The 25,468-nt window shown below is 35.2% G+C and overlaps 1 protein-coding gene across 4 annotated transcripts in view; it reads right to left on the reverse strand.

The window, feature by feature from the left end:
- Window positions 1-19,360, reverse strand: part of LOC106051834 (LIM and SH3 domain protein F42H10.3-like) — a 46,454-nt gene extending 27,094 nt beyond the window's left edge. For all 4 annotated transcript variants that reach the window (XM_056003728.1, XM_013207043.2, XM_013207040.2 and 1 more), the window contains exon 1: window positions 19,143-19,360. In XM_056003728.1, the coding sequence (XP_055859703.1) occupies window positions 19,143-19,211 (69 nt within the window). In that variant the 5' untranslated portion in view covers window positions 19,212-19,360. The remainder of the gene's footprint in view (window positions 1-19,142) is intronic.
- Window positions 19,361-25,468: the final 6,108 nt, after the last annotated feature.

Below are 25,468 nucleotides of genomic sequence, written 5' to 3' on the forward strand. Positions count from 1 at the left end.
ACATTTTATGCAAAGTAGGAAGACCTAGAATCATGATACAGAAGATCATTACATAAACAAGGACAAAGAGAGAGAGAGAGGGAGAGACAACTATATCAAAAGGGGAGGGGGGGATACGTTTGTTTACAGACTTAATGTCATCAGACTGAGTTAACCTACACGATGGAAACAAGAGCGAAGCATCGGTCTCCCTTATAAGTTGAAAAAAAGTGGTCAGTTTCCAGAGAGACGTCAATATAAAACCCACACTGTCCAGTCCCTTATAAGTTGAAAAAAAGTGGTCAGTTTCCAGAGAGACGTCAATATAAAACCCACACTGTCCAGTTCTCGTGTTATTGAATTGAGATACAAACCAGGCTTCCTTTGTTTGGCATTGGTCCATAGTGATAAGTATGGCATAGTACTGTCACGATTTAAGATGCATGGTATTGTGTAAGCATAGATACACACGTACACACACTTTTACGTCATCACGTATAGATCTATATTAAGTACAGCCAACGCCACACAATTTAAATGTCGATATTAAAGGATCTTTGGTTAAACCAACAAAACACAAATTGAAAGTAAAACCGTGACTGGTGGGCAGCTAGCTAGCTCACAATCGTCTTTACTATTTACACCAGTGTCATGGTGTGTCTGTGTGTGTTACCAAGGTGATGATAAAGAAACTTGGAGAACGATGAAATCACAACAGGGTCTATCATAATTAATGTTAGGGACGGCAGACAATCTAGAGACATGAAAGTGAGTTAGATTTTGTTTAAATACTCTGTCTTGGGTCTGGCAAAATATGTAGGTCACAGCTGGGGCTGCGCAGCCACGGGAAATACTGCATTCCTCACTAATCTTCGGACTCGAAGACAAGCCTTATATATATAACTTTATATCATTACTACTACACTTATTTCATCTCTAGTATAATTCGTCTATAATAATAAAAGTTATATTTAGTTGATTTTTTTTAAAGTTTGCTCAATTTATTTAAAGTCTATTTATTAAAAATATAATACGCCTACAACGGTTAGTTATACTAACAATCTGGTGCCACAATCCAACGATGTACAATCAACAGTCTGTCATGGATTTAATTAAATAGTATATAGTACTGAATAAAGTGTCTGTTCTCTATCCAGAAACTGTACTAGTCTGGCTCTAGCGACCTTCCTACAAATTATTGAAAATATAAAAACAGTTGACCATGGCTGTACAAAGGTCTTACAATCTCGTAGGGCCAGTGAAGCCAAAGTGAAGCAGAATTAGAACGGTCAATCACTCATGAAGTGATCAATCAAAAGTAAGAGCAATCATTAGTGTCATTCATTCTTTGTAGGAGCCACGTCATGCTGCAACAATGTGACTAAATGTGGGTGACTTCCCTTAATACAATGACAGGAGCAAGGAGCTCCGACATAACAGAGCTGCACTTAGCCCGAAAGCCAGAAACATGGCCAGGATCACCGCAAGATAACGTACAAGACTTGCAGACAACTAACTTTGATGAAAGGCGTGCGTCTTACAGAGAATTGTAAACTCTGCTAGAAACAAATACGACAATATGGGCCAATCAGACTTACTCTATGGTTAATGAATGAAATGTGCCAGTTATAAATAACTTATGATCTATTGGCTTGACTATCACAACTAGTTGCATAGAGGATATATGCCTATGGGGAAATATGGAAACTAAAACTTTTAATTTCACTAGTTTAAAATTATAAATGAAATTCCAGTTTTAATATTAGACTTCCCTGGAGCAATGACGAACATTGACATTAAAAGTTTTGACCACCACAAAAAAAGGAGAAAAAAATCATTACGAAACAAAATGAAACTTAGTAAGAAGGAGATAAATGAAACAGTAAGAAGGAGATAAATGAAACAGTAAGAAGGAGATAAATGAAACAGTAAGAAGGAGATAAATGAAACAGTAAGAAGGAGATAAATGAAACATTAAGAAGGAGATAAATGAAACAGTAAGAAGGAGATAAATGAAACAGTAAGAAGGAGATAAATGAAACAGTAAGAAGGAGATAAATGAAACAGTAAGAAGGAGATAAATGAAACAGTAAGAAGGAGATAAATGAAACAGTAAGAAGGAGATAAATGAAACTTAGTAAGAAGGAGATAAATGAAACAGTAAGAAGGAGATAAATGAAACTTAGTAAGAAGGAGATAAATGAAACTTAGTAAGAAGGAGATAAATGAAACAGTAAGAAGGAGATAAATGAAACAGTAAGAAGGAGATAAATGAAACATTAAGAAGGAGATAAATGAAACAGTAAGAAGGAGATAAATGAAACAGTAAGAAGGAGATAAATGAAACAATCTACTACTTTTTTTTTCCCAGGGGTTATTGTGTGTGTGTATGGAGGTTAGTGCCAACTGTTATAGCAGTTGTAGACTGGGGAGGGAAAGACATCTCATGAAGACTTCACAGGAAAGAAAGTTGATCCTCTTAAGTCAGTCATCTCGCGGATGGCTATTTTAGGTCAATACTGATCGATAAAGTGTAGGAGCTGGCATTACATTTTTAAATATAAAAAAAAACTGTCAAGCCGTGTCATTGGGTTTGGTTTATTGTTTACACACACCATTAGTCTCAGGAATTTACATTATTCATATTAGCATTAAATATTAAATAGGTTTGGAAACAAACAGGGGTTCGATACATGATTAAGGACATCATTATAACTTCCCAACGGAAGGTGCAGTTTAATTAATTAATTTAATCTAATTATAATGTTATGTCACACAGGAGTAACATTTAAAGGCACTTGTTCCGTAAAATTAACAATGAAGCCATTTTTCTATTTTATTCACCAAATATGATTATTCTTTATACCAACTATCTTCAACCTATGGGTCGTCTGGGAAAAGGAGAGAGACGTCACGAAAATGGGTTTAAACGTAGTCATTTGTTAACGGTCCATAAATGTAAATGTAGTCATAAACCCATGTTTGATTACTGCTCAAGACAACGACATTACTACCGACACTTAAAAAGAAAAGAAATATTTATTTAAAGGACGGTGTTGTTTTAAAAGCACTAATTATGTTTTCGTGAAAGGCCTCTGAAACAAGATCGACTCGAAACGTCCTCTAGCAGAATTCCATCAAATGCTACTCTACGTCATAATGTCCGAACCTCTATCGACTGCCGTATCATCATTTTATTGACGTCTTTTGCGTGACCGAAAAAAAAAGATCCACTATAGGAAGTGTTGCTATATATAGGCCTACAAGGGTGATTATCACAGGAAGGCAAATATATAAATAGTCAGCTCGCGTGTGTATCGGGTGTACAGAATACCTGAAGTATTGATAAGCAATGTATTTTCAAAAGTCTATAATAATTTTAGAGCACTTTTTCCAGTGCATCATACACATTCTTAGAAATATCGCTTGTGGCACAAAGAAGTTATTATTTAGTTGAAACCAAGAATCTTTCAGTTTGGATCAGTCATGTAATTAAAGTTGTAATAGATCTAGATGAACTATAATAGAACTGTGCAATTAGAAATATATTTTACCAATTGTTTTTGTTTTGCGATATTTCATGCTTTTAGCTTTCTCAATACGTTATCTTTCACTTATCTGGACCAGTTGGGAAATGGGGGGGGGGGGGTGGAGGGAAATCTGTGTGTATTTTACCGTAATTGGTTTTTAAAAGCATTTACAAAAAAAAGGGGGGGGAGAACGACCTGAATTTGAACTCGTGGCTCACGTCTCCTCGTGCTAACCACACTGCTAGTGAGGTACTTATGACTAAAGAAGATTGTCTAGTTATATAGTGTTTGTTTCAATTTAGAGCGGCGACATATAAAGGGAACTAGTTTAGCTTCAGTCAAGTACTGTCTTTACCCTGTTCGAGATACCAAACAAAGTAATTAATTACCAATAGTTACTTAACTAGTTGGTTAATTTATTTAATTGATTCTTGTGTTGTCAGGTAAAAGAAATAATTGTGCAAAATTTCAGCTTGATCCAAGATTGGGTGTGGGAGAAATAAGGTGTACAAACTTTTTACCAGACAGCCAGAGTAAAATTATAAAACTTTGTAAAAAAAAAAAAAAAAAAGCCCAGTCAAAAAAATATCATATCAAATATTGCGAATAAGAAGTAAAATGCGTAAGGATAATCAGGTAATGTAGGTAAGACTATCTATTTAGGCGGAGAGTTGGGAGGGGGGAGAGAGAGGAGTGTGATACTCGAATTTACGGGCCGGTTCAATTCAACGAAATAGATATACTAGAATTCTCAGGTCAATTGAATGTATGGAGAGTGTTTACTAGTGGGCCTTTTTATTATTATTTTTACAAACGTATGACTTTCAAGGCAAAGATCTCTGTGAAGACTTTTCAGGAACTAAATAACTTCCTTGAGCCCACCCATTTCTTACTGGAAACTTGACATTAATTGGGGGAAACAGGCTGATCACAAGATGATCACAAGATGCCTCATAAACTGATAGACTCGGAAAGAAAAAAAAAAGGACGAATTTTTACATTTAAATCAAAGACTTCAAAGTCGAGAAAGTAAACTTGACTTCAACTAATTCTGACTGGGGACTTAGTCTGAAACTTTAAGTTTGTCAATGGAGTTCTTGCTAAATAAGAGTTAAACCTTTTTTTTAAATATAATTTTCAATATCAATTAATTCATTCCTGTAGTGTTTGTACGTTGCCCTTTCCATCAAACGGAAACAAAAAAAAAATTCTTCCAGAAATGTGTCAATCCAAATTTACATTCAGCTTCTTAGGGACTCTCCTTCATTCTTATGTTCAAGCTTGGAATACTGATTTCTTCTATATAAAAGGACAGCACTTATAAAGCTCAACAACAACAGCAAAACACTGTTATCCAATGGATTCTAGCACATATAGAACTAGAATGAAATGAGAATGCTTACACACTAGCCAAGTGTGGGAGAATAAACACACAATTAAACATTGTACTCTATTTAGAATAAATGAAGAAGCTAATAGTTAATCAAAATAAATGAGAAATGGACAAGCTGTCATTCGAATCACAAGAAAGATGACGTCTATTATTAAAGCTATTGATCAACGTCTAATCTTTCGACTCAGGACAAGACACAACAGAATGAGACAACATATGTACCGGAAGCTCAAAATTGGAACCAGTGAAATCTGCCCGTGTGGAGTGTCACCAGAGAATGCTGACCATGTCCTCCAAAACTGTTCTCTTTATCAAGAGGGAAGTACAAGACACTGACCCCACAACACCCCAATAGAAAGAAAACTCTATGGAGAGCTCCCTGATTTGGAAACCACTGCGCAGTTCATATCATATATTGGTCAAGTCATCTGAACGCTCCAATATAAAAATGAGAACGAGGAAGAAAAACATATTTTTGCAGCTTCTTTTACACCAGTGATGCCCAAAATACGGTCCGCGGCCAGATCCGGCACGCGACGTGGTTCCATCCGGCCCGCGAAACGTCGCACAAAGTATAGAAAATCCTACCCCTCCCTACGTTAGGACCCTCACGCTTTCTTTGATGGATTGGTACCATGACCATTTACTTTTGAACACTTACGAAATGGCAGAGCCTAAGAAAGTACAAGTGGACTCATATAGAACCTACCAGGAAAAGTTGAACAGATAGCCAAAATATTTGATTTGTAAAGAAAGTGTGGCTGTTTAAAATAACAACAACATATAAACGGCATTATAAAACAAATCTGATGGCATCCTTGGTTTGAGCCGCGAATAAAAAAATATTAAACCACGCCTAGAGATTGGAGGATCGATGGGAATATTTACCGAAAGAGACCAGAAATGGGTCAGTGGAAAAGCTACCCACAATGGTGCTCACATTTTAAGTAGAGAAATGAAGCCATTTTCCTACGCGTAAGAAAAAAAAAGATAAACTTCCAATGTCTCATTAAGTAATGTAAGCCACTAGATCCACAGGTTTCTAAAAAAAATATTTCACATCGTTTTTAGTACCTTTTCGGTTATGTGGCCCGCTACACGAGTATCGGAAATTAAAATGGCCCGCCGGTCGAATTAGGCTGAGCATCACTGTTTTACACTGAGCGCCAAAGTAAATTTGACTTTCAGCGGAATACTCTGATGGTGATTTTGTTTATCCAGAAGTTCATAGAATTTCTTGAATAACATTGACTTGTTCACTGGGCTCTATAATCGTTACTCTTGGTTTGTAATAATTAACATAAAATTGTACTAGTGATCAACAATCAAATTAATTGTGCCCATTGATCTCAGCAGATTAAGAACCGCTTCTATGTGTATAAGAAAAAAAAACTCCACACTTTTTGTTTACAGAGAGCAAAATCAACTAAGAATAAAGTGTTCTGTATAGACCTTAGAGCAAAGGAATACATGACAACTGGTTGAGAATAGGAACAGAAAATTGAGGTGTGTAAATGTAGCATGCTTTCAGTTAGTGAGGAGTGGCATGCTGGGAATGGGGTGGGGCCGTCACTTGGCGGCGCACTTTAGCAAGATATCATCAGTGCATCTCGATTGTAAGAAAGGGAGCGATATTTCCAGATGTGCTAGAGTATATTTATTATTCTATTTTTAGACAGGAATCTCACGTGCGCAGCACTCTCTTGTCTTTGAGTGCTGAGTAAGTAGCCGAAAATAGATTGGCGAGTTACCGCCCCTATCGTGCTGGAGACACATGTTCCACACAAATCAATGACAGGTCTGACACGTACGTTCGCCTTAACAGCACAGATGGGATTTTCTTCTGACGACTAATGTGAGCACCAGGCATGAACTGGGTGCTTTCACTCAATCAAACATTATTGCATTATGATTATTAATAGCATCAGGTAGTGTATAATAGATGTGTAGTATTAGCTTAACGATTTATTAAACTAAATGGTACTTTTTTTTCCATTAATTTTTATAAGAAAGTAACAAAACGGTACAAGACAGACTCAAAATATAGACAGAAGACTGACTCTAAACACAGCGAAAAGACTGACAGACTAAACACAGCGAGAAGACTGACAGACTAAAAAGTTGAAGTTTGTATTCATGTTCTACATTGAAGTTTGTATTCATGTTCTACATTGAAGTTTGTATTCATGTTTTACATTGAAGTTTGTATTCATGTTCTTCATTGAAGTTTGTATTCATGTTTTACATTGAAGTTTGTTCAGTATTTAATAAGCCTACAATGGTTTAGTTGCACTAGCTTTTAGAAGCTACAACTGTAACAACCCAGCGACCGAGTATCAGAAATAGGATAGTTTGTCTTTCAGTGAAAATACCTTTAAGAAGTTGATTTTCTTTCTTCTTAGAGATAAACCAGGATCTGACTAATGATATTGACCTTACTTGACACTACTTGAAAATGATGTATGCTTACAAACGTGTGGCAACTAATTAGCCATCGTCTTTGTGTGAATAAACAGATCTAGATCTAGGTCCCAAGTGTGGCTTTTGTTTTTAAGTGTCAATTTTGTCACAGCACGTGTTGAGTACTTCGAGAGCTTTTGTTTCGCAAAGAGTGTAGAACTATTCAGATGTATTCTAGTTCACTTATTGGTAGCCTAACATTCATTGTTGTTGTTTTTATTTAATATAAGATAATTGGAAGAGAATAGGAGAGCTATAGTCAATTAAAGATCTACTTTCCTGTGGGGGTTTTTTTTCATGATTTTTTCATGATTTAAAAAGTATCACTCTAAATCAATTAAAGAAGAAATGCAATGCATCTAGAAAATCTCTGGAGTTCTGTTTGATGAAAAACAGTTGAAGTAAATGTTCACAAAATCCGTTATAAACGTGTTCATGCCTTTTAAAAATCGCATTAAACTTGTATCAGGTACACATAAAGTTGAATGTCGAACACATTTCGATATCAGCTTCCTAGAGTGACATCTATTAAAGTTCCTGAAGACGAGACATCACAAGTTTACTCTATCAGGTGTAAGAGAATAGAAGGAGGAAGAACCTACTGCCAAAAAGACATATCAGCCGTAGAGCCTTGTTGGAGTTATGAAAACTTGGAAAACATTTCCGAGATTCTGGCATGCAGGTAGTCTACATAGCTTGGCACGTCGGGAACGCTGGATAACAGGTTGCGGGGGAGGGTAATATACAGCAGACATTCACCCCGTTGTATCATGCAACTCTTCAAGAGCTAAGGTCACGATACAAAAGGTACAACTCAGGTAATAATGTTTTGGTTTTCTTTGCAACGTTTGCGTTTTGTAACACGGCGTGTGATTAGAGATACGAGAGAAGAGAAAGTATGAAATGTGAACAGGAAAAGAGGAGAGAAAGATGAAAGAGGGGGGGGGGGTAGAAAGTAAAATAGGATGGACAAAGAACAAGAAACGAATGATAAGAAACGAGAGAAAGAATGAAAGGTAGAAAACAAAATGTAAGGTGCAAGACAGTGGACAGAAACAACAAGAGAAGGCAAGTATACAAGAATGAGATATACAGTATATACATGCTGGAAAAAAATAAAGGGGTTATAAATTGGAAAACAGTTGGAGCTCTTACGACGACTTTTACATTATAGTTCCCGTGAACGGGAATGTCTCTCGAGAATAGGCTCAGCAGCCACGGGAAAATGTGTTCTACGAGATGTACCAAAGTAGTTCTAAGATTGGAGGTGGCCAACATATGGTTCAGAATACAATGTTATAGTCAATGTAATGAATGTGCTGATAAATATGACTGTGTGTTTAAAACAAAATAAATGTTATCACTAGCTGTCCACCTACTTTTGGACCTCCTATATATAGAACAAGAGATACTAAGGATGACTGTGTGAGTATATCAATAAGATTTGTCCATGCCCGAATCTATGTCCTTACTGTCGTGCGCATCTTGCTTGGTATTTTCTTTTGAGCACCTAAGGGTGCGCCTAGTTGTCATTACGTCTTTGCCTTTGTTGGGGTTGTGCTGACTTTGTTGGGGTTGTGCTGACTTTGTTGGGGTTGTGCTGACTTTGTTGGGGTTGTGCTGACTTTGCTGAGTTGTGTTCTTTGGTGTTTCTTTCCCAGTATTGGGGACGCAGGCTTGGGACTCTGTCGTAGTCATGCCTGATTCACAGTGACTTATTTGATATGGCCCGTGCATCTAAGGCATTGAGTGTAGACTGTGTCGTGATTGAATTATAGCACCGAGTTTAAGGTGTGATATATTTCGCTGCATAATATGTATACCTTGTGTTTCTTTTATAAATACTATTGACCTTTATTGATCACTCATGTCATAACATTCCATACATTCATTAAATTGTTAAACGTACAACCTTGTGGTTAACTAATGTACATTAACTTACGTTGTCAGTAATATTGTTCACGTTGAACAACTGTTGGTATTCACTAAATGTTCAATTGAAAACCTGTATTCAGTGTTAGCCAGTCACTGCTTCCGATGCCGATATTATTTGCTTGGGTTTTAACTGTCGAGGTGGGGAACCGGGGAGTTCGAGGAACTTATGTCTACCCCGCAGTCAACGAGCTGGAATCCCACCCTGACACCTACTTTAAACAAACTGGCTTAAACCCTATTTGTGGAAAACCTTATACGTTAAATGCAGTTTCAACTAAATGAAAAGCTTTAAAGGAACAATGATTGCAATACATACTTATTCAAATCACTTCAAAGCAAATCGAATTCACCTGCTAGACAGTCGCTAATCTTTTCAAAATAGACCATTGCGCATTGATCTCTTCATAAATCACAGTAACGACGTTTTCTTTCAGTTCAGATAAAACTTTTTTTTTGAAGCAATTTGTACTGTATACAAAGAAGAGCTATGGCAGGAAGGATTACAAAAGGCATTATCATTGAGAAGAAATTAGTAACAAGATATACTGAGCCCGCCCCCGTCCAAACACTACCACCTCAATGGACCTCAGTCACCAATCGTAAATAAACACCATTTTTCCACGTGATTCTCTATCTCTTCTATACAAATTACGTAATAGTCGGTAATACACTAAAGCTGTCACGTGATACGTTTTTTTTTCTTCGTTGTTTTATCAATATTATCACGTGGCAAAATGTTGTTTGTTTACGATTGGTGCATGAGGTCCATTAAAACAGGTTGGTGAGCGAAGGCATGCCAAATGTACATCCGCTAGGGGGGAAACGAACAAGGCAATGGACAATGACTGTAATACATGACTTGAAGAAGCGTTTCGATATAAATTCACACAAACACACACTATCAAACGCCTGTGTTTGACGTAAGCAGCAGTGCGAGACAAATCGATATACGTCTGATAGTTCTGAATGATTAAAAAAGTGAACAATGTGATAGTTCTGAATGAGTAAAGTGAACAAAGTGATAGCTCTGAATGAGTAAAGTGAACAAAGTGATAGTTCTGAATGAGTAAAGTGAACAAAGTGATAGTTCTGAATGAGTAATGTGAACAAAGTGATAGTTCTGAATGAGTAATGTGAACAAAGTGATAGTTCTGAATGAGTAAAGTGAACAAAGTGATAGTTCTGAATGAGTAAAGTAAACAATGTGATAGTTCTGAATGAGTAAAGTGAAAAGACTTCTTTAGTAAATAGACTAAATCTAAGTAAGACATGTCTACGTAGGTCTGTGACACTCAAGTGCGTGATAATATGAAAGTGACTGTCGGGTCACTTCATGTCCCAAAGACAACTTATAAGGACACAACATTTAATCATTTTTTATGCACCAGGTGGTCAGTTATTTATTAACGTCAACTGAACTATTTGACCTTCATACCCAGGTCAGCGACATCTGAGTGATGAATTGGGGGCGAAGGTGGTGTCACTAGATGAATTAGGAAAACTATGAGGTAAAGATAATTAGCCCTAAATCAATATTTATACCCAAATCTATGTCAACACTGACACAAACTATTATTCTCATCGACTGAAAGTCATTCTCTGCCCCTGCCAGGATCGAGATTTGTTTAAGCCAAATAAAATTTATTAACACTGTCCACTTGGACATTATCCAATCATGTGGCAAGACTGTAGTACTACCGCCATGTAATGGTAACAGGGCCGGCCTTAGGCATAGCAAACTAGGCATAGGGCCTCCGATTGGCGAGTGCCTCAAACAGGACTCAAAAAATTTTTTTAGAGAAGAAATGGCGAAACTTGTTATTGTCGGGGTACACTAGAATGTAAAAAAATAGAGTGAATCAGTCAGCCAGTGATATTTTATGCTTATAATATAGATCAAGTTAAGACCCACTTGTTTTTATCATTATTGATACACATGTGATGATTGGCGAGACTCCTGCTAAGAAGTTTTTCAATGAGCAACGAATTGTCCTGTTTCGTGTTTTTCTCTCTTTAAAAAGAATACCACCAGGTAACTGTATTTTTGAATGTTTGTTGCTGACATTTCAGTTCATTAATGAATGCCGTCGGACAGTTTCTAATAGCCAATGAATCTCTTTGAACCAAGACACAAAGAACATAACATTTGTATATGCCGCCATCTTTGATGATAGTAGATCTAACCTTTGAAGTTTGTACAAGGATATATCTAGTCTACTTAGTGAATTTAGCCTGTGAGGACTATACGCCCCTAGACCTACATGTGCATTAAATTACGAACACGATGCTGTATGCGTAATTTTCTGTGTTATCCCCCGCCCCTCGACACACGTTAAAGCTGTGCCGGGATCCCACGAGAACCATGGCTTCCTTTTTCTATTGGCTTTTGTTACAATGTAGAGTTTCTCACATTGTAAGTAAGAAACTGATGTTAGATAGAGACAAGAGGGGGGGGGCTTCATTTATACACTATTTAGGCCTACAATTACTGGGATAACCTTTTTTTTTTTTTGCTCTACAAAGTTAGATTGGAATGCTCAGATCAATGATGTTTCAGCGCAGAGGTTCTCACGTTATTTGATGGTCGCGGGACTAGGCTAGAATTAGAATGTGTATAGAAGTCTTAAGATAATGTTAGTGTAGTTAGCTCGAATGTTAATTGTAACTGGTCTGCAGCTGTGGCTTTAGATAGGGTAAGCACACATATTAATCACATGACCATCGATTGGAATGCTTTGTTTCAAAAATGTCTTTGTATTTTATTTCGATATTTTTCTCAGCTAATTTTGTAGTTTTCGAGAATTTAAAACCTTAAAACAAATGACCGAAGCCCGTAATGTACACATGTACATATCCCTAGGAACAAAAAAAAATAATTTTTAAATGAATTAATCAATTCAACAAATGAAATGCTGACTTATGACTTGTTCATACCATACTATATTTATAAGATGTTTACTACAATTCGATACTATGAAACTAAAGTAGTACAATACCATTGATTTATAAACTAATTGGCATGAACAAATATATTTGTCACTCAATCTATTGTGTTGATCAGCTGTGGTCCAGATCATTTGCGCAGTCCACTCAGTTAATTTTATATTGGTAGAAAAAGCAAATTTCATTAGTAATTGTGCTTTCTAAAGCAGAAAAAATGGATGGATAAATCTATTCAGAGCTTCTGTAGCATCTAAAGAGTAAATAGTTTTACTTTCCACGCTAATAAAATAAATGAGGTGGGGGGGGGTGCAGCTGACACGTTGTATTCACCGCTTTCTTTTTGACTCCTCATTAGTAGAGAGGGATTTAGTTAATGGCCGTGGACATCAGCCAGGTAGGCTGGCAGTACACGAGGGAGAGAAGTGTATCGTATTAAGAGGAAGTGAGCAACTGACGAGTCAGTCACAGAAACATTTATATAGCATTGAAGACGGAAGAGGAGAATAATGAGGGGGGGGGAGCTGCTATTCAACACACATACATATACACAATGAAAAAATAGCACTGGTAGAGAGAGAGAAAGCCAGTCTTTTATTATGTACGGAAAGGCTGGACTGTAACAGTGAGTGAAAAGTATTTTATAACTAAGCTAAAGCCGGGTATTAAGCTCAAGCTAGCAATTACAAACGTGCAGACATACGACAAACTCTCGTGAATGTAGAGATCTAAATAATGCTGGCGATGAACAAAGACAAGCACACGTATTAGGTCTATGCTAACCCCCAGGATTCAGCTTACAGGATGGTGAAGAAACTATCTCGCCTGTGTGTAAAACGACATTTTAGAAAAAGAACAAAAAAAAATAGCTAGAGTGGCTAATCACTTGACAGAGAATCCCAGACTTCAGAGAATCCCAGACTTCAAATCCTGGAGAGAATTAAGATAGTCATAAGCGCTGGTAGCTGACATTTAAACTCTGGAAAATTAGTTGCTTATATTTCAACAGTGGCTCTAGAGAAAGAAAACTTTTAATGGATTCCCATACCAGACACTGTCTTCGAGTCCGATGAATGCACTATTTTACGTGCAAGTCAGGCAAGGCCGGTTGTCTTCCGGCGATCTATTTGAGTGCAAGTTTATTTCTATTTCAATCAACTTGTGGTGAGTTTCTTAAGTAGACCATAAACTTTCAATCAGGGACTGACCGATAAACTTGAAGGTTAACCAAACAACTCTGACCTGAATATTATCAATAAAGTCTGTATACAAATTCAATTCAAATTAGTCAATTTTCTTTAGTTTAATCGTAGAACATTAGAATAGCTAGATGGAGAGGTTAAATTGAAAACAAAGGATACATTCCATATATAAGCGTAGATCGAACAGGCTTAACTATGACTTGAAGGTACACACATAGAACGGAGGCCCCGCTGTTACTGAAAGCCTACAAAGTGTAGGCTGTTTTTAAGTCGATTATAATAAAGGTGAAAGTTAGACCCGCTGTGAAAAGCGTTTCCGTGTACCACTGCAGTTTCCTTTGACAAAAAAATCGGCTTAGCCCGGAACGTGTAGCGCCATGAAAGCCTCGCTAATAGCCTTCTCGTCACACTTTAGCGGCTTTCTAGTTCGCCGTGACAATGGTCGGGCCGTAACGGCCATTGGAATGTAGAACCACGATGACCTAAGCGACGTGTCCGAGCATATTTTTTTTCCTAGCTGGCGTGAGATATCGCGAATGCGAAGCGAGTCACGGTGTGTAGTACAAGGTTGGAAGTACGGGTATACAGAAAGTGTGTAGCGACGAAAGAGGGTGTAAACAAAGTTAACACTTAAAAGTAGGTTAAAACGTGACACACCACAGTAGACGACATTTAACACACCACCCGTAGACCAAATGTAACACACCACGGTAGACCAAATGTAACACACCACGTAGACAAAGTAGATCTAGATGTCTACATTATCTAACAAAACCCCTACAATTAAATAACCTCTTGTAAAATGGCGTGCCGAGAATACAAGACATGGGAACAAGGACAGAGCACGAAGCAGTAAAAAAAAAAAATATGAACAATTAAAGGAAAAGACGGGGAGTGTAAAAAAAAAAAAAAAGCTTTTACATACTCAAAACACACATGTTCAGACTGTGTGCTAACATACCCTAACTTAATTCAACCGTTAATATAAACAGAGTATTCAAAGGTCTGCAACTATCATGTCGAAAGAAATCTTATCACACAGTCAACAAGTTCCATGTGTTTTCTACGCATGTCATGAATACAATGTGACCGAAAATACGCTCTTTTTGTTCTAGATCTAATATCTGTTTGTACACCCACACACACACTTGTTTTTCAATTGTAGCCTTTAATAAAGTGTTGTTGGTTTTATTACTACGCATTTGAGAAACTGTCCAGCCCCCCCCCCCCCCCCATTTCCCAGACCAGTTCTCTTATAGCTTGAAGTTATTTACACTGTTTCATAACGCGAGGGCGTGTAATATTTCTCCAGTAAACAACACACTCGGCATGACACACTTTCATTGTGTCCAGACAGTAAACATTGGCTGTCTGGACACAAATGTATGTGTCACGGAACTTCCAACCACACACATATACAGCTGTTGTTTGATTAATGAGTCAAATAGCAGCATATATTTTTTGTGTCATATTCTCCCCTGATTGTTTTAGGCTTCCACAGAATGTTTTACAAGTATAGTGTTGAGAGTATAGATTTAAAAAATGCTAGTCAAAAAAGAAAAGTAGTTAGCATTAGAAGTAAGAAGGATTTTTTAGATAGCATCATAAGATTTCCTGCTCTATATAATAGATAAACTAATTTAGTTGTTTTTTCCTTTCAGTTATTTTTAGTGCTAAGAAGCCAGAAAGTAAAACATAAATATGTACCCATAGTATTTTGATACTATATATACAACTATCATTTCGAGCCCCTGCCCGCTGCCATCCTGAAGGAGGTTTAGGCTAGGTCTTCCAAAACATGTAAAACAAACAATGTATATATATATATATATATATATATATATATATTATTATATATATAATAGCAACTCACAGGGAAATAAGGACTACAATGACATAAACATAGTAAAGAAAAAAATTGAAGGGGTGCTATCTCAATTATAAAGCTTTCATTTCAATAAACTTAAATGGTGGGCCCTACACACACACACACAAAGAACTTTTACTTTATAAATAATCTTTTATATATATGAGAATAACTGCCATGCTTCAAATCCAGACATTAGTGACAAACATAAGGAGATTCTCATTACTGTGAAGGGGCTAAAACAGGAATGGTTCAGACACAATTACACTGTACTAATGAAAAGATTACATGGGCTCATAAGTGTGGCCAGGAGTTATGAATGAACTGTCTCTTGATACACTAATGCAGACAGCCTCTGACCAGAAGAAGTGGAGAACTTTAGCTCACCCTCACATCACTCACAGAATGCAAGTTTCTATATAATATAAACATAAGAGAACAAAACAAGTGTATGTATAATCCTAAATGCTCATAATTTGTCCACATAAATATTACTAATCAAAAGACTGAATGGTTTAAATACGCTGTGAGACTTTCTCTGTAGAGGGAGCACACCCAAAGTGTGAAAATGTTAAACAATGTGAAGAAAGGGACCAGCTTGTGTTGTGAAATATTTATGTGGGTGACTTCTGTCAGACAGAAGTAGAACATCATCTTCTCGCTCACACTTGAAAGTGAAGTGTCTAGTAAGAATGAAATTCACTGGCTTTTGAATAATATCTATGCATTTTTTTAATACAAGGATAAGGAACAATGCAGTATTTACAAACTATGAAGACCTAGTTGCAAAATTCTAATTCAGTCAATCTGACACAGACAAAGCCATTGTCAACCATTGGTCTATTTAGGTTCTCTTTGCAAATTTCATTTATAGGATATTAAATAATAGGTCAAAAATACCCACACTGACCATTACTCTGTCTTCAAGAGACAGAAGAAAGGTTGATTTGGCCAATATGATGTGTGATAAAGCAGACTTTTACCCAAAACGTAGTTATCAAACCTAAGACTATTTCAACAAATAATGGTCATTAAAGATGTACCTACACATTTTTTATGACCCAAAAATATTCACTAATGAATATTCAGGGATAACCTGGTGTCATAGGTTAAGTGGTGGATATAAAAGGAAAAAAAATGTGTTCTAGATTATTAAACAAAGTTGAGACTGTGAGCAATCATTCTGAATCAAACACATCTGTCTGGTATGAAAGAATATATTCTAAGGGAAGGGTCAAGAATTAGCAAGATTTTTAGGAATGTATTTTTTAAAAGAAAGTCATGCCCATTAATACAAGTTAACTGACTGTTAATTATATCGTTTATTACAGTTTCATCATATGACTTCAAATTCTTTTCAACTTTTAATTTCTAATCTTGTTTGAGGATTTATTTCGAAAGGATTAAATTTCAAGTATCTTAATATTTCATCACTTCAGTGTTTAATTTATTGTATAACTATGTGTGTTGTTTTACTGAGAGATATAAATAAATTATAATACAAATTAACCAACTCTCAAAGAAAACAATGCTAGACCTGGCTAATTTAAAAAAGAAAAGATGATGTAACTAGTTCAGACTAAAAACTCAAAATATCTAAAATTATCATGGAAACTTCATGTTGATGAAATTATTTTTTTAAAAAGACAGAAAAAAAAACATGGTTTATTGAAATATTTAAATATATTAAATAAATTTCAACAAAATAAAATAGGAACATAAACCCAAAATACTATTCCTTAGGCCAAAATTAGAGTATATGCATAGATCTGTAAGGGACCTCTCAACAAAAACAAAACAAAGAAACTAGAACACAAAATAGAGCAATGAGATCTTTAACAACAAATATTCACTTAAATTTAAATCACTTAATTTAGAGACACTTCAGGACAGAAGAAAAAAAAAATTAAAGTAGCAATAATACTTTCTTAAGTCACTGAACCATAATTTACAAACAGAAAAAGAAAACCTAATTAAATATTCAGTAGGACACAAAAATAGGGACATTTCTTATTCCATATTATATGCTAGAACAAATTCATACAAGTGCTCCTTCTTTCCTAGTACCATTAGAGAATGGAATGGATTGCCTGAACTAGCAAGGAAAACTGACTTAACTGACTGAAATGTGTAGGACGTAATTATCTTTTTTTTTTTGAAGTAATATCTGTAATTTATAAGATAACAAGTGGCCCTTGAACAACTTTGGTCAGATAACTAGTTTAAACTATCACATAAATATCTAAACTAAGCAATATAATTACTTAAAAGCTAAAAGATTGTAACCATAAATAAAATCTGTTGCATGACCTTAACTCTTTCCGTAATTATTTTTCCACGTTTCGACGGAATTCTTAAATTTGCCCATTACTATTTCAATGCTCTGTTATGATCAAGCTTCAATAGCTTTGCCGTTTGTTACCAGAAAATGTTTTATCTGGTATAGAATTAAAGAAGAATGCATGTGTTTGGAAATACAATTACCATCATTAATTACATAATTTGTAAATGTCTGTCAATATTATACTATCATATTATAAATTTGAAATGACATTTGAGACCAAAAGAAAATCTGCTGCCGAGAACAAACGCAGACAACGAAAAGAAAATTTAAATCGACCACCTGCTGACAATGGTTATGCTTGCCCTGGATGTGGCAAAATATGCAGGTCACAATAGGGGCTGCGCAGCCACTGGAAATACTGTATTCCTCATTAATCTTCTGACTCAAAGACAAGCCTTATTATTATTATTTTAAATTATTATAATTAATCAAGTAAGCTTCTGGAGATACTACTATTTTATTGGGTGGGGTGAGAAGTGAGGAGTAAGGCTGTTACTTGTGTTGAACACTACACAAGAACAGAACATGTCCTTGTTATACTTTTTGTTGTACATACAATTTCACTTACTAGAATGTCGATAGACTCTATAACATGTTCTATAAAACTGTGTGACCTAGACTTAGATTCTAGATCTAGTCTTTGGACATTGCTGAAATTAAGATGGGTTGGCAAAAGTGGCATATAGTATAGATCTAGTGCATAAAATAAAATGGAGGAGAGAAGATCTATAAGGTATGAAGTTCATTGTATTATAGGCTCTATGTATAGTACAAATCATTTAAATGTGTATAATGGGTAATATAATAATAATTTGTCTATGCCCTACACTGCCCCACCCACTAATCACCCCTAAGCCTAAACTCCTGTGCATATCAAGGATTCAAGGGACGATACTCAATTTTGTCACCAATACATGATTTAGAAATTAAATCTAGATAGATCTATATATATCGGGCATGAAAATATATTAGATCTAGATCTAGACAATGTCAATGTTTATAGATCTAGATTCTAGATATAGTATAGTAAATATAGAGTCTAGAATCTATATACTCATATTACTCATAAATTTAGATCTTGATCAGGCTTCTTTTATTAGACTTTACTGTTACAATTTACATTACTCAATAATTGAGTCAATACAAGTGAAGTGGCAATGACAATAATTTTAATTTTCAATAAGTGAATAACGTGTAGTCCACTGTAGTAGTAGTGTAATTTTAAAATTTGTTTTAATAATTAATAGCACACGACATTCATTTAAAAATATAAACATACAAAATTTAAACTTTATTAGGGATTATAGCACATTCTATTTTTCATTTTATACAGGTATTTCCCCCAACAGTAGACATGACTTCAAAGATTGGTGACTAGTCAGAGTCTCTTACTACTCTCTCCTCTCTCTACCGTGTTACCGTGTAGATGGCAAAAGTGGATTCCGCAGTATCTCGAAGGCTCTGTCGAGGGATAATAATGTTATTTCCTTACCTTGTCTAGACATTTTAACTCCTCTGTAGGATAGACAGTTTTTAAACATTTAGCACACTTTTTACTCATTGTGATTTAATCCCACAGTTCGGTGTTGACCAGAAGCACTTCAAAATATCCTCCGAAACACACACTAATAATAGATGCAGGTTTTGAAATCAACAAATGCCGATTTTTGGGCACGGAAATGGATTGAAGCGGCAGACACAACGCTAACCGCTATAACTTGAGTGCCGTGTGCAAAAATATAGGCGAAGCTTTTGCGACAAGCCAAACCAGGGCGCTCTCTTTGAAAAATGTGGTCCAACTATTGAATTTTTTTCTTTTAAACTAAATCTTGTTCTTGATCTATAAGGATCTATTTTATTTGAATCTTCATTGAAAACAATGAATAGTTAGAAATTTGATAGATCAAGTATATATATGACTGCATATAGATTTTAGACCTATTCTCTATTTTATAGAATTAATTAAAGAAAAGTGACATTAATTATAGTTATGCTTAGTAGAGACTACAATTATAGCAAATTTCAGGGGATGAAATGTTTGATTATAGTTGAAGGATAAACACCTGAGGCTTTGAACATTTACCTAGCCCACCTGAAGTGCCCAGCCATATCGGTCAGTTAGAAGTTTTGAAATTCTAGGTGCTGCAAGTGCCGAAAGTGGGTAAATGTGGGAGTGTTGTTGACTAATGTTGGCAAAGTAACGTACGCTATATATCTGTCCTTATATATATATATATATATATATATATATATATATATATATATATATATATATATATATATATATATATATATATATATATATATATATAAGGGATGAATTTAAATGAGTGTGTTGTAATTATTAAAATGCTAAAATATTATAATTAGCACGCCACATCTGTAGTTTTAGTAAAGACGATTTTTAAGGAATTTGAACCAAATATGAGAACATTTTAAAGATAAATCAAGGTAGATGTTTTTTTAAACACAAAGTCACATTATCATATGCTTAACTAATTTAAAACAAAATGAAAGAGATCTTGTTCGGGAGACTAAAAAGCATCTGTAGAATTAATGAACATATTCAAACACATCTTAACCAAAATAAAGACTACTGTGAAAACGTTTTTACATTGTATAAAAATGATGGCTAACTATATACCACCACCGCAAAATGAACAGTAGTCACACATGCATTTGGATGTTGTTAATATATGGGTATAATTTAAGGTATGCATTTTTTATTTTAATAGTAAAATAGTATACTGGGTGTATAAATAACATTTTCCTCCAAACACGATGAAGACGATAATGACATGCTTATTAGTGCATTTAGTTTCTATGAAGAAAAAGGTGCGAAACTGATGTTTTAAAAATCCCATTGATATAAAAATGGTTTCAGAAGACCAAAAGAAGCATTTGTACTAACTGAGAATTTATTAGCGCTTTTATTTTGTAAGATCTAAACATGATGGACAGACAGAAAGACAAAACTAAAACAACAGCGGCTTTTTCATATAGTGGCCGCTAAAAAAATGCAATGAAAATAAATACCATAATTGTATAAGTTTTCTAAAATTTTGGAAAACTAATACAGCTCGATAGAAATAATAATAACAGTAATAATAATTTAATGTGTAAAGCGCCGTTAAAAAAAACTTAGGTAGGCTCCAAGCGCCATTATAATAAAACAGACAAAACACGAGAATTGAATTGACATTACTAATCTTTAAAAGGTTTGAAACGATAGACCCTCGTTTAATGTTAGCGAAAAGGCCTTGGCTATGTTTTATCACGCTCACATCTGCAATGTTTTCAGTTTCAATATCACTGCCTGGTATGGCAATCTGAGCATTAAAAATAGGAATAAACTTAATAGAATCCTCAATCCTGCAAAATCATTGGCAAAAAACAAACCCCATTTGGGCAGTTGTTTGAGACAAACATCTATAAAAAAGCTAACAAGATCCTTGAAATAAAGAATCACCCTTTGTGTCAGGATTTTGTGATTTTACCATCACAAAAGAGATACAAGACAACGATAGCAAAGACAAACAGACACAAACACTCTTTTGTTCACCTGGCAATCAAATCATTAAATAAGAACAATCTGGTACAAACTTTGTCACATGTAAATTATGAGTGAGTCTGGTGTGAATGTACACTTTGGTTTCTTATAGTTATAATGTTTTTTGTTTGGTAATGCACAAATTGTAAGACAAATTTCCTTACGGATAATAAAGATTATTATTATTATTATTATTAAAAGTCCTATGTTCTTCTTCAATATAGGGGAGCATGTTGTTTTTCTGAGCTCATAATGGGAGTGAGCTTTGAACCTTTGATCCATACACTGAAAAAGCCAGCAAGCCGTAACTTTTGAGGGAGAAACGTGACAGAAACGACGATTCAATGGAGCGCAGAACTCTCTGAGGGACATTTGGGGTGAATACTAATGATATCGCTTGCAAATTGTAAGCGCAAAAAAAAAAAAATAATAATACATAAACAAACTATTAAAAGGTTTAAATAAAAATACAAATCCTGTCTCTGCGGAAACACAAACGCCGAAGTGGTCCACTCAGGTTGGTAAAAAAGGAGGTTTCAATATTTTCAGCATGAATATCAGACAGGAGCTATGAACTGGTAACTATCCACAACCAAAACTCTGCAAATACAAAAAGAAGAGACGTGTAGGCCTATACATATCTAAAGTTTTGCCAATACTATTTGTATTACTGATCCGACTGACGACATGATACTATGGTATACGGAGTTTTATTAATTTTATTATTATTACTTTGTTAATGTCCATATGTATTCAATAAAATGATTGCTATGAAGATATGGTTCAATGCGAACCTGGCCTAACTGGTGTTATAGTATGATTATATAGTTGATGGTTTTGTGAAGGCCCAATCTCTCATTCAAGGCCTCAGTAGGAACATTATATCTTTCGTTAAATGTTTAACTCTGAATATACATTATATAAGATAGGATGTTTTACGGTGAGCACTTTACTCGTGTAATATAAAACACTGCTTATTAGTTGTCGTTTTAAATTACGTTTGACTTATATACATAGCCTACTAAATGCACTCTTCTCTTCAAGGATAGTGATAGAACATAACTAACTAGAAAAAAATATTGCTATAACATTATTTCAAAAAAAAAAAAGGTTAAATAAATGTTTTAAAAATATACTAAATATTATTATGTTACGTATTATAGTCTCACTTTTTTTTTTTTTTTTTTTTACCGTTAATAGTGAATGGTTATAAAAATGGTGTAGTTTTAAGAAATAAAAATAAAAAACTGCTTAAAGGCTATGGTTAATTAAAAAAATTAAACGGTTCACTTTCAGAAAAAAAAAGTAGCCGTTACACCAGAACATATCATGTTATCGGATTCTCGATATCTTTTGTAGTTTTTGCAGGACGGAAGGACAGACACTCAGACAGATAGACCACACTTTTGGGGGCAGCTAAAAATAATATAAAAGATAGTTATTGAAACAAGTCTTTAAAAGTAAAAATTAGTCTCAAAAGAACAAGGCCAATAACTTAAAAAAAAAAACTTAATGTGTAAGTTTTTAATAACGAAGTTCTCTCTCTCTCTCTCTCTCCTCTCTCTCTCTCTCTCTCTCTAAGAATTTTTGCGGACTTAAATTTTATTAATAACTTTAAAAAATTTAGCATACCCACCTGCTACGTTTTACCCAAGTTGATGTGTTCCTTGGCTATATATTGTTTATTTTGCACATTCCTCGTTCCATATGTTAGGACAAATTTGGACAAATACTCCTTCTTCCCTAGTGCTATTAGAGCATGGAATGGGTTGCCTGAGCTAGCAAGGATAACCAGTGACTTGGCACAATTTAGGTCATTAGTTAATATGCATGACTAAATGCATGACGCGTAGGACGTAATCATCTTCTTTTTTTGAAGCAACGTCTGTATTGTAAAAGATAAGATAAGACCCCTTATTTTTTTAAATCTTACTTAATAATAATATAAAGGCACTCAAGCAAACGCCCCCCCCCGCCCCAATACATTCCTCTGGCCACCGAATACATTTAATTGGATCGGCCCGTAAATTCGAGCATCACTTCCCCCCCCCCCCCCCCCAACTATCCGCCTTGATAAATAGTCTTATTCACACTGACTATTCTTCTGCGTGTAAGCTCTTATTCGAAATATTTGTTAGGCTGTATGATATTTTTTTTTCATTGGCCTTTTTTTTTTCTTATTACATCCTGCAAATTGTAATCCTCACATAATATTTTGTCCTTACCACCCCCACCCTTTTTTTTGAACTTTCAGTAAAACTGCCCGCATTTCAACAACAATCTGTCTTTTGGCCGTCTAGTATAGAATTAATTGGAACGTATTTCCAAACACATTCACTTCTGGCCTGTGAATTCTATATCACTTATGATTATCTGCCCACCTTCCGGCCCGTTTCCCGTTCTTAGTATATGTTACGTCTAATTGAATTGGCACGGCCCACTTTATAACGCCCACTTTTTCAAGTATATACATTTGCCTGTGAATTCTATTATCAGAATCACTTATTTCCCCCACCCCTACGCCTTAGCAAATAGTCCTACATACAATCTCTGAGTATTCTTCGGCTTTTCAGCTCTTTATCGAGATATGTGAAAGGCTCTGGGGTGCCTTTGGCCGGAGCCCTTATTTATTATTGCACCCTTCGCATCGAACGCTCAGATAATATTTTGGTCGAACCTCCCCCCACCGCATTTTAACGCCCCCCTAACGTAATTTTGGCCTTTAGTTATGGTATCTTTTGAATTAGAACGGTTCGCTTACATCGACCTCCCGTACATAAACACATGCTTCTTCGCTGAGAATTCCAGTATTACTTTTCTTACCCCCCCCCCCCCCCCCAACGTCACCAACCCCTAAAAATTAATTCTACTTACAATAACTGACTTGACTTCGACTTCTTAATTCAATATTCAAGTATTTCATAATCTCTATGTTGTTGTTGTTTTTTGGTCGGACCCCCTTTTTTTTGTTATCACTATAGTATCTTAACGTTCTCTCGCCTAGGAATTCATTGTTTTGTTTACCTACACAGAAAATAATATCTTATTATCTTATATATTACATATAATTACATCCTACGCACTTCTTATGTCAATCTAATTATGCATGTTAATCAATGACTTAAACTCTGCTAAGTCGTTGTTTTTCCTGGCTGATTCCATTCTCTAATAGCACTAGGGAAGAAGGAGCACTTGTACGAATTTGTTCTAGCGTATGAAATAATTAGCCAGGAAAATCAGTGACTTGGCAGAATTTAAGTCATTAGTTAATATGCAAGTCTAAATGCATGACGCGTAGGACGTAATCATCTTCTTTTTTGAAGTAACGTCTGTATTATATAAGATAAGATAAGATTTAAAGAAATGTGGCTCTATCTTTGTGTCTTTCCGAGTATTTCATCAGGGTTTGTTTTTCTATTTGTTAGTTTAATGTGTTTTATGTATTATAGCTACTTTACTTTTTATTCTTCATTTATATAGTTATACCTACATTTCATTTTGTCTTCACATGTCTACGAAACCAAAGTACGCGCCTAGAAGTAGGCCTTCTGTTGAAAATGAAATCGCCACACAAAAAAAACAAAAAAAAAAAAGTTTCAATAGAGCTTAAAAAAAAGAAAGGAATTTTAAAATCTTGAATTTTCATTATGTCAAATAAAAAAAAATATTGGATCGAAATCCGAATAAAAATTGTTTTTGTTAAATTTAACCGCTGCGGTTTCAAACGTAAAATGGCTTAGTTGTTCGACACACAATTTATGAAAAGTAATAAAAGGGGGGTTAGTAATGAAATATTATTTCAAAATTGTGTAGTTATGTAGCTTATTGCAACATACGGTGCACCATCAATGGCTGGAAGCTACATAAGTCAGTGGCGTAGCTAGGGTATATGATGCCCAGTGCGGCAGCTCCTCGTGATGCTCTCTCTTCTTTAAAAAAAAAAACGAAATAAAACACCGAAATGACTTTTTTTTTCCGACCAGTGCGTTTTAACCAAGCGCTTAATGCTATATATAGTTTCAGTTATTTTGTTGAGGGCATGCTGAAGTCGATAAAAAGGTGTGTTAACTGACCAGTGTACCGGAAAATGTTACTGAAAAGATTTCCGCCTCAGCCGGAATTCCAGCCAAACTCAGAGGATGGTTCGAGAAGATAATAAATTGAGATGGTGTCAATGAAAGACTGCAGAATTTGTACACCGTCTGTATCCATGACAACGTAACCTCCACAACATTTGAAAAAAAAAAATGATCCAGTTTTGTGATTTC

The sequence above is a fragment of the Biomphalaria glabrata genome, chromosome 11 (genome assembly GCF_947242115.1).
Source record: "Biomphalaria glabrata chromosome 11, xgBioGlab47.1, whole genome shotgun sequence".
Classification (NCBI taxonomy): Eukaryota; Metazoa; Mollusca; class Gastropoda; family Planorbidae; genus Biomphalaria; species Biomphalaria glabrata.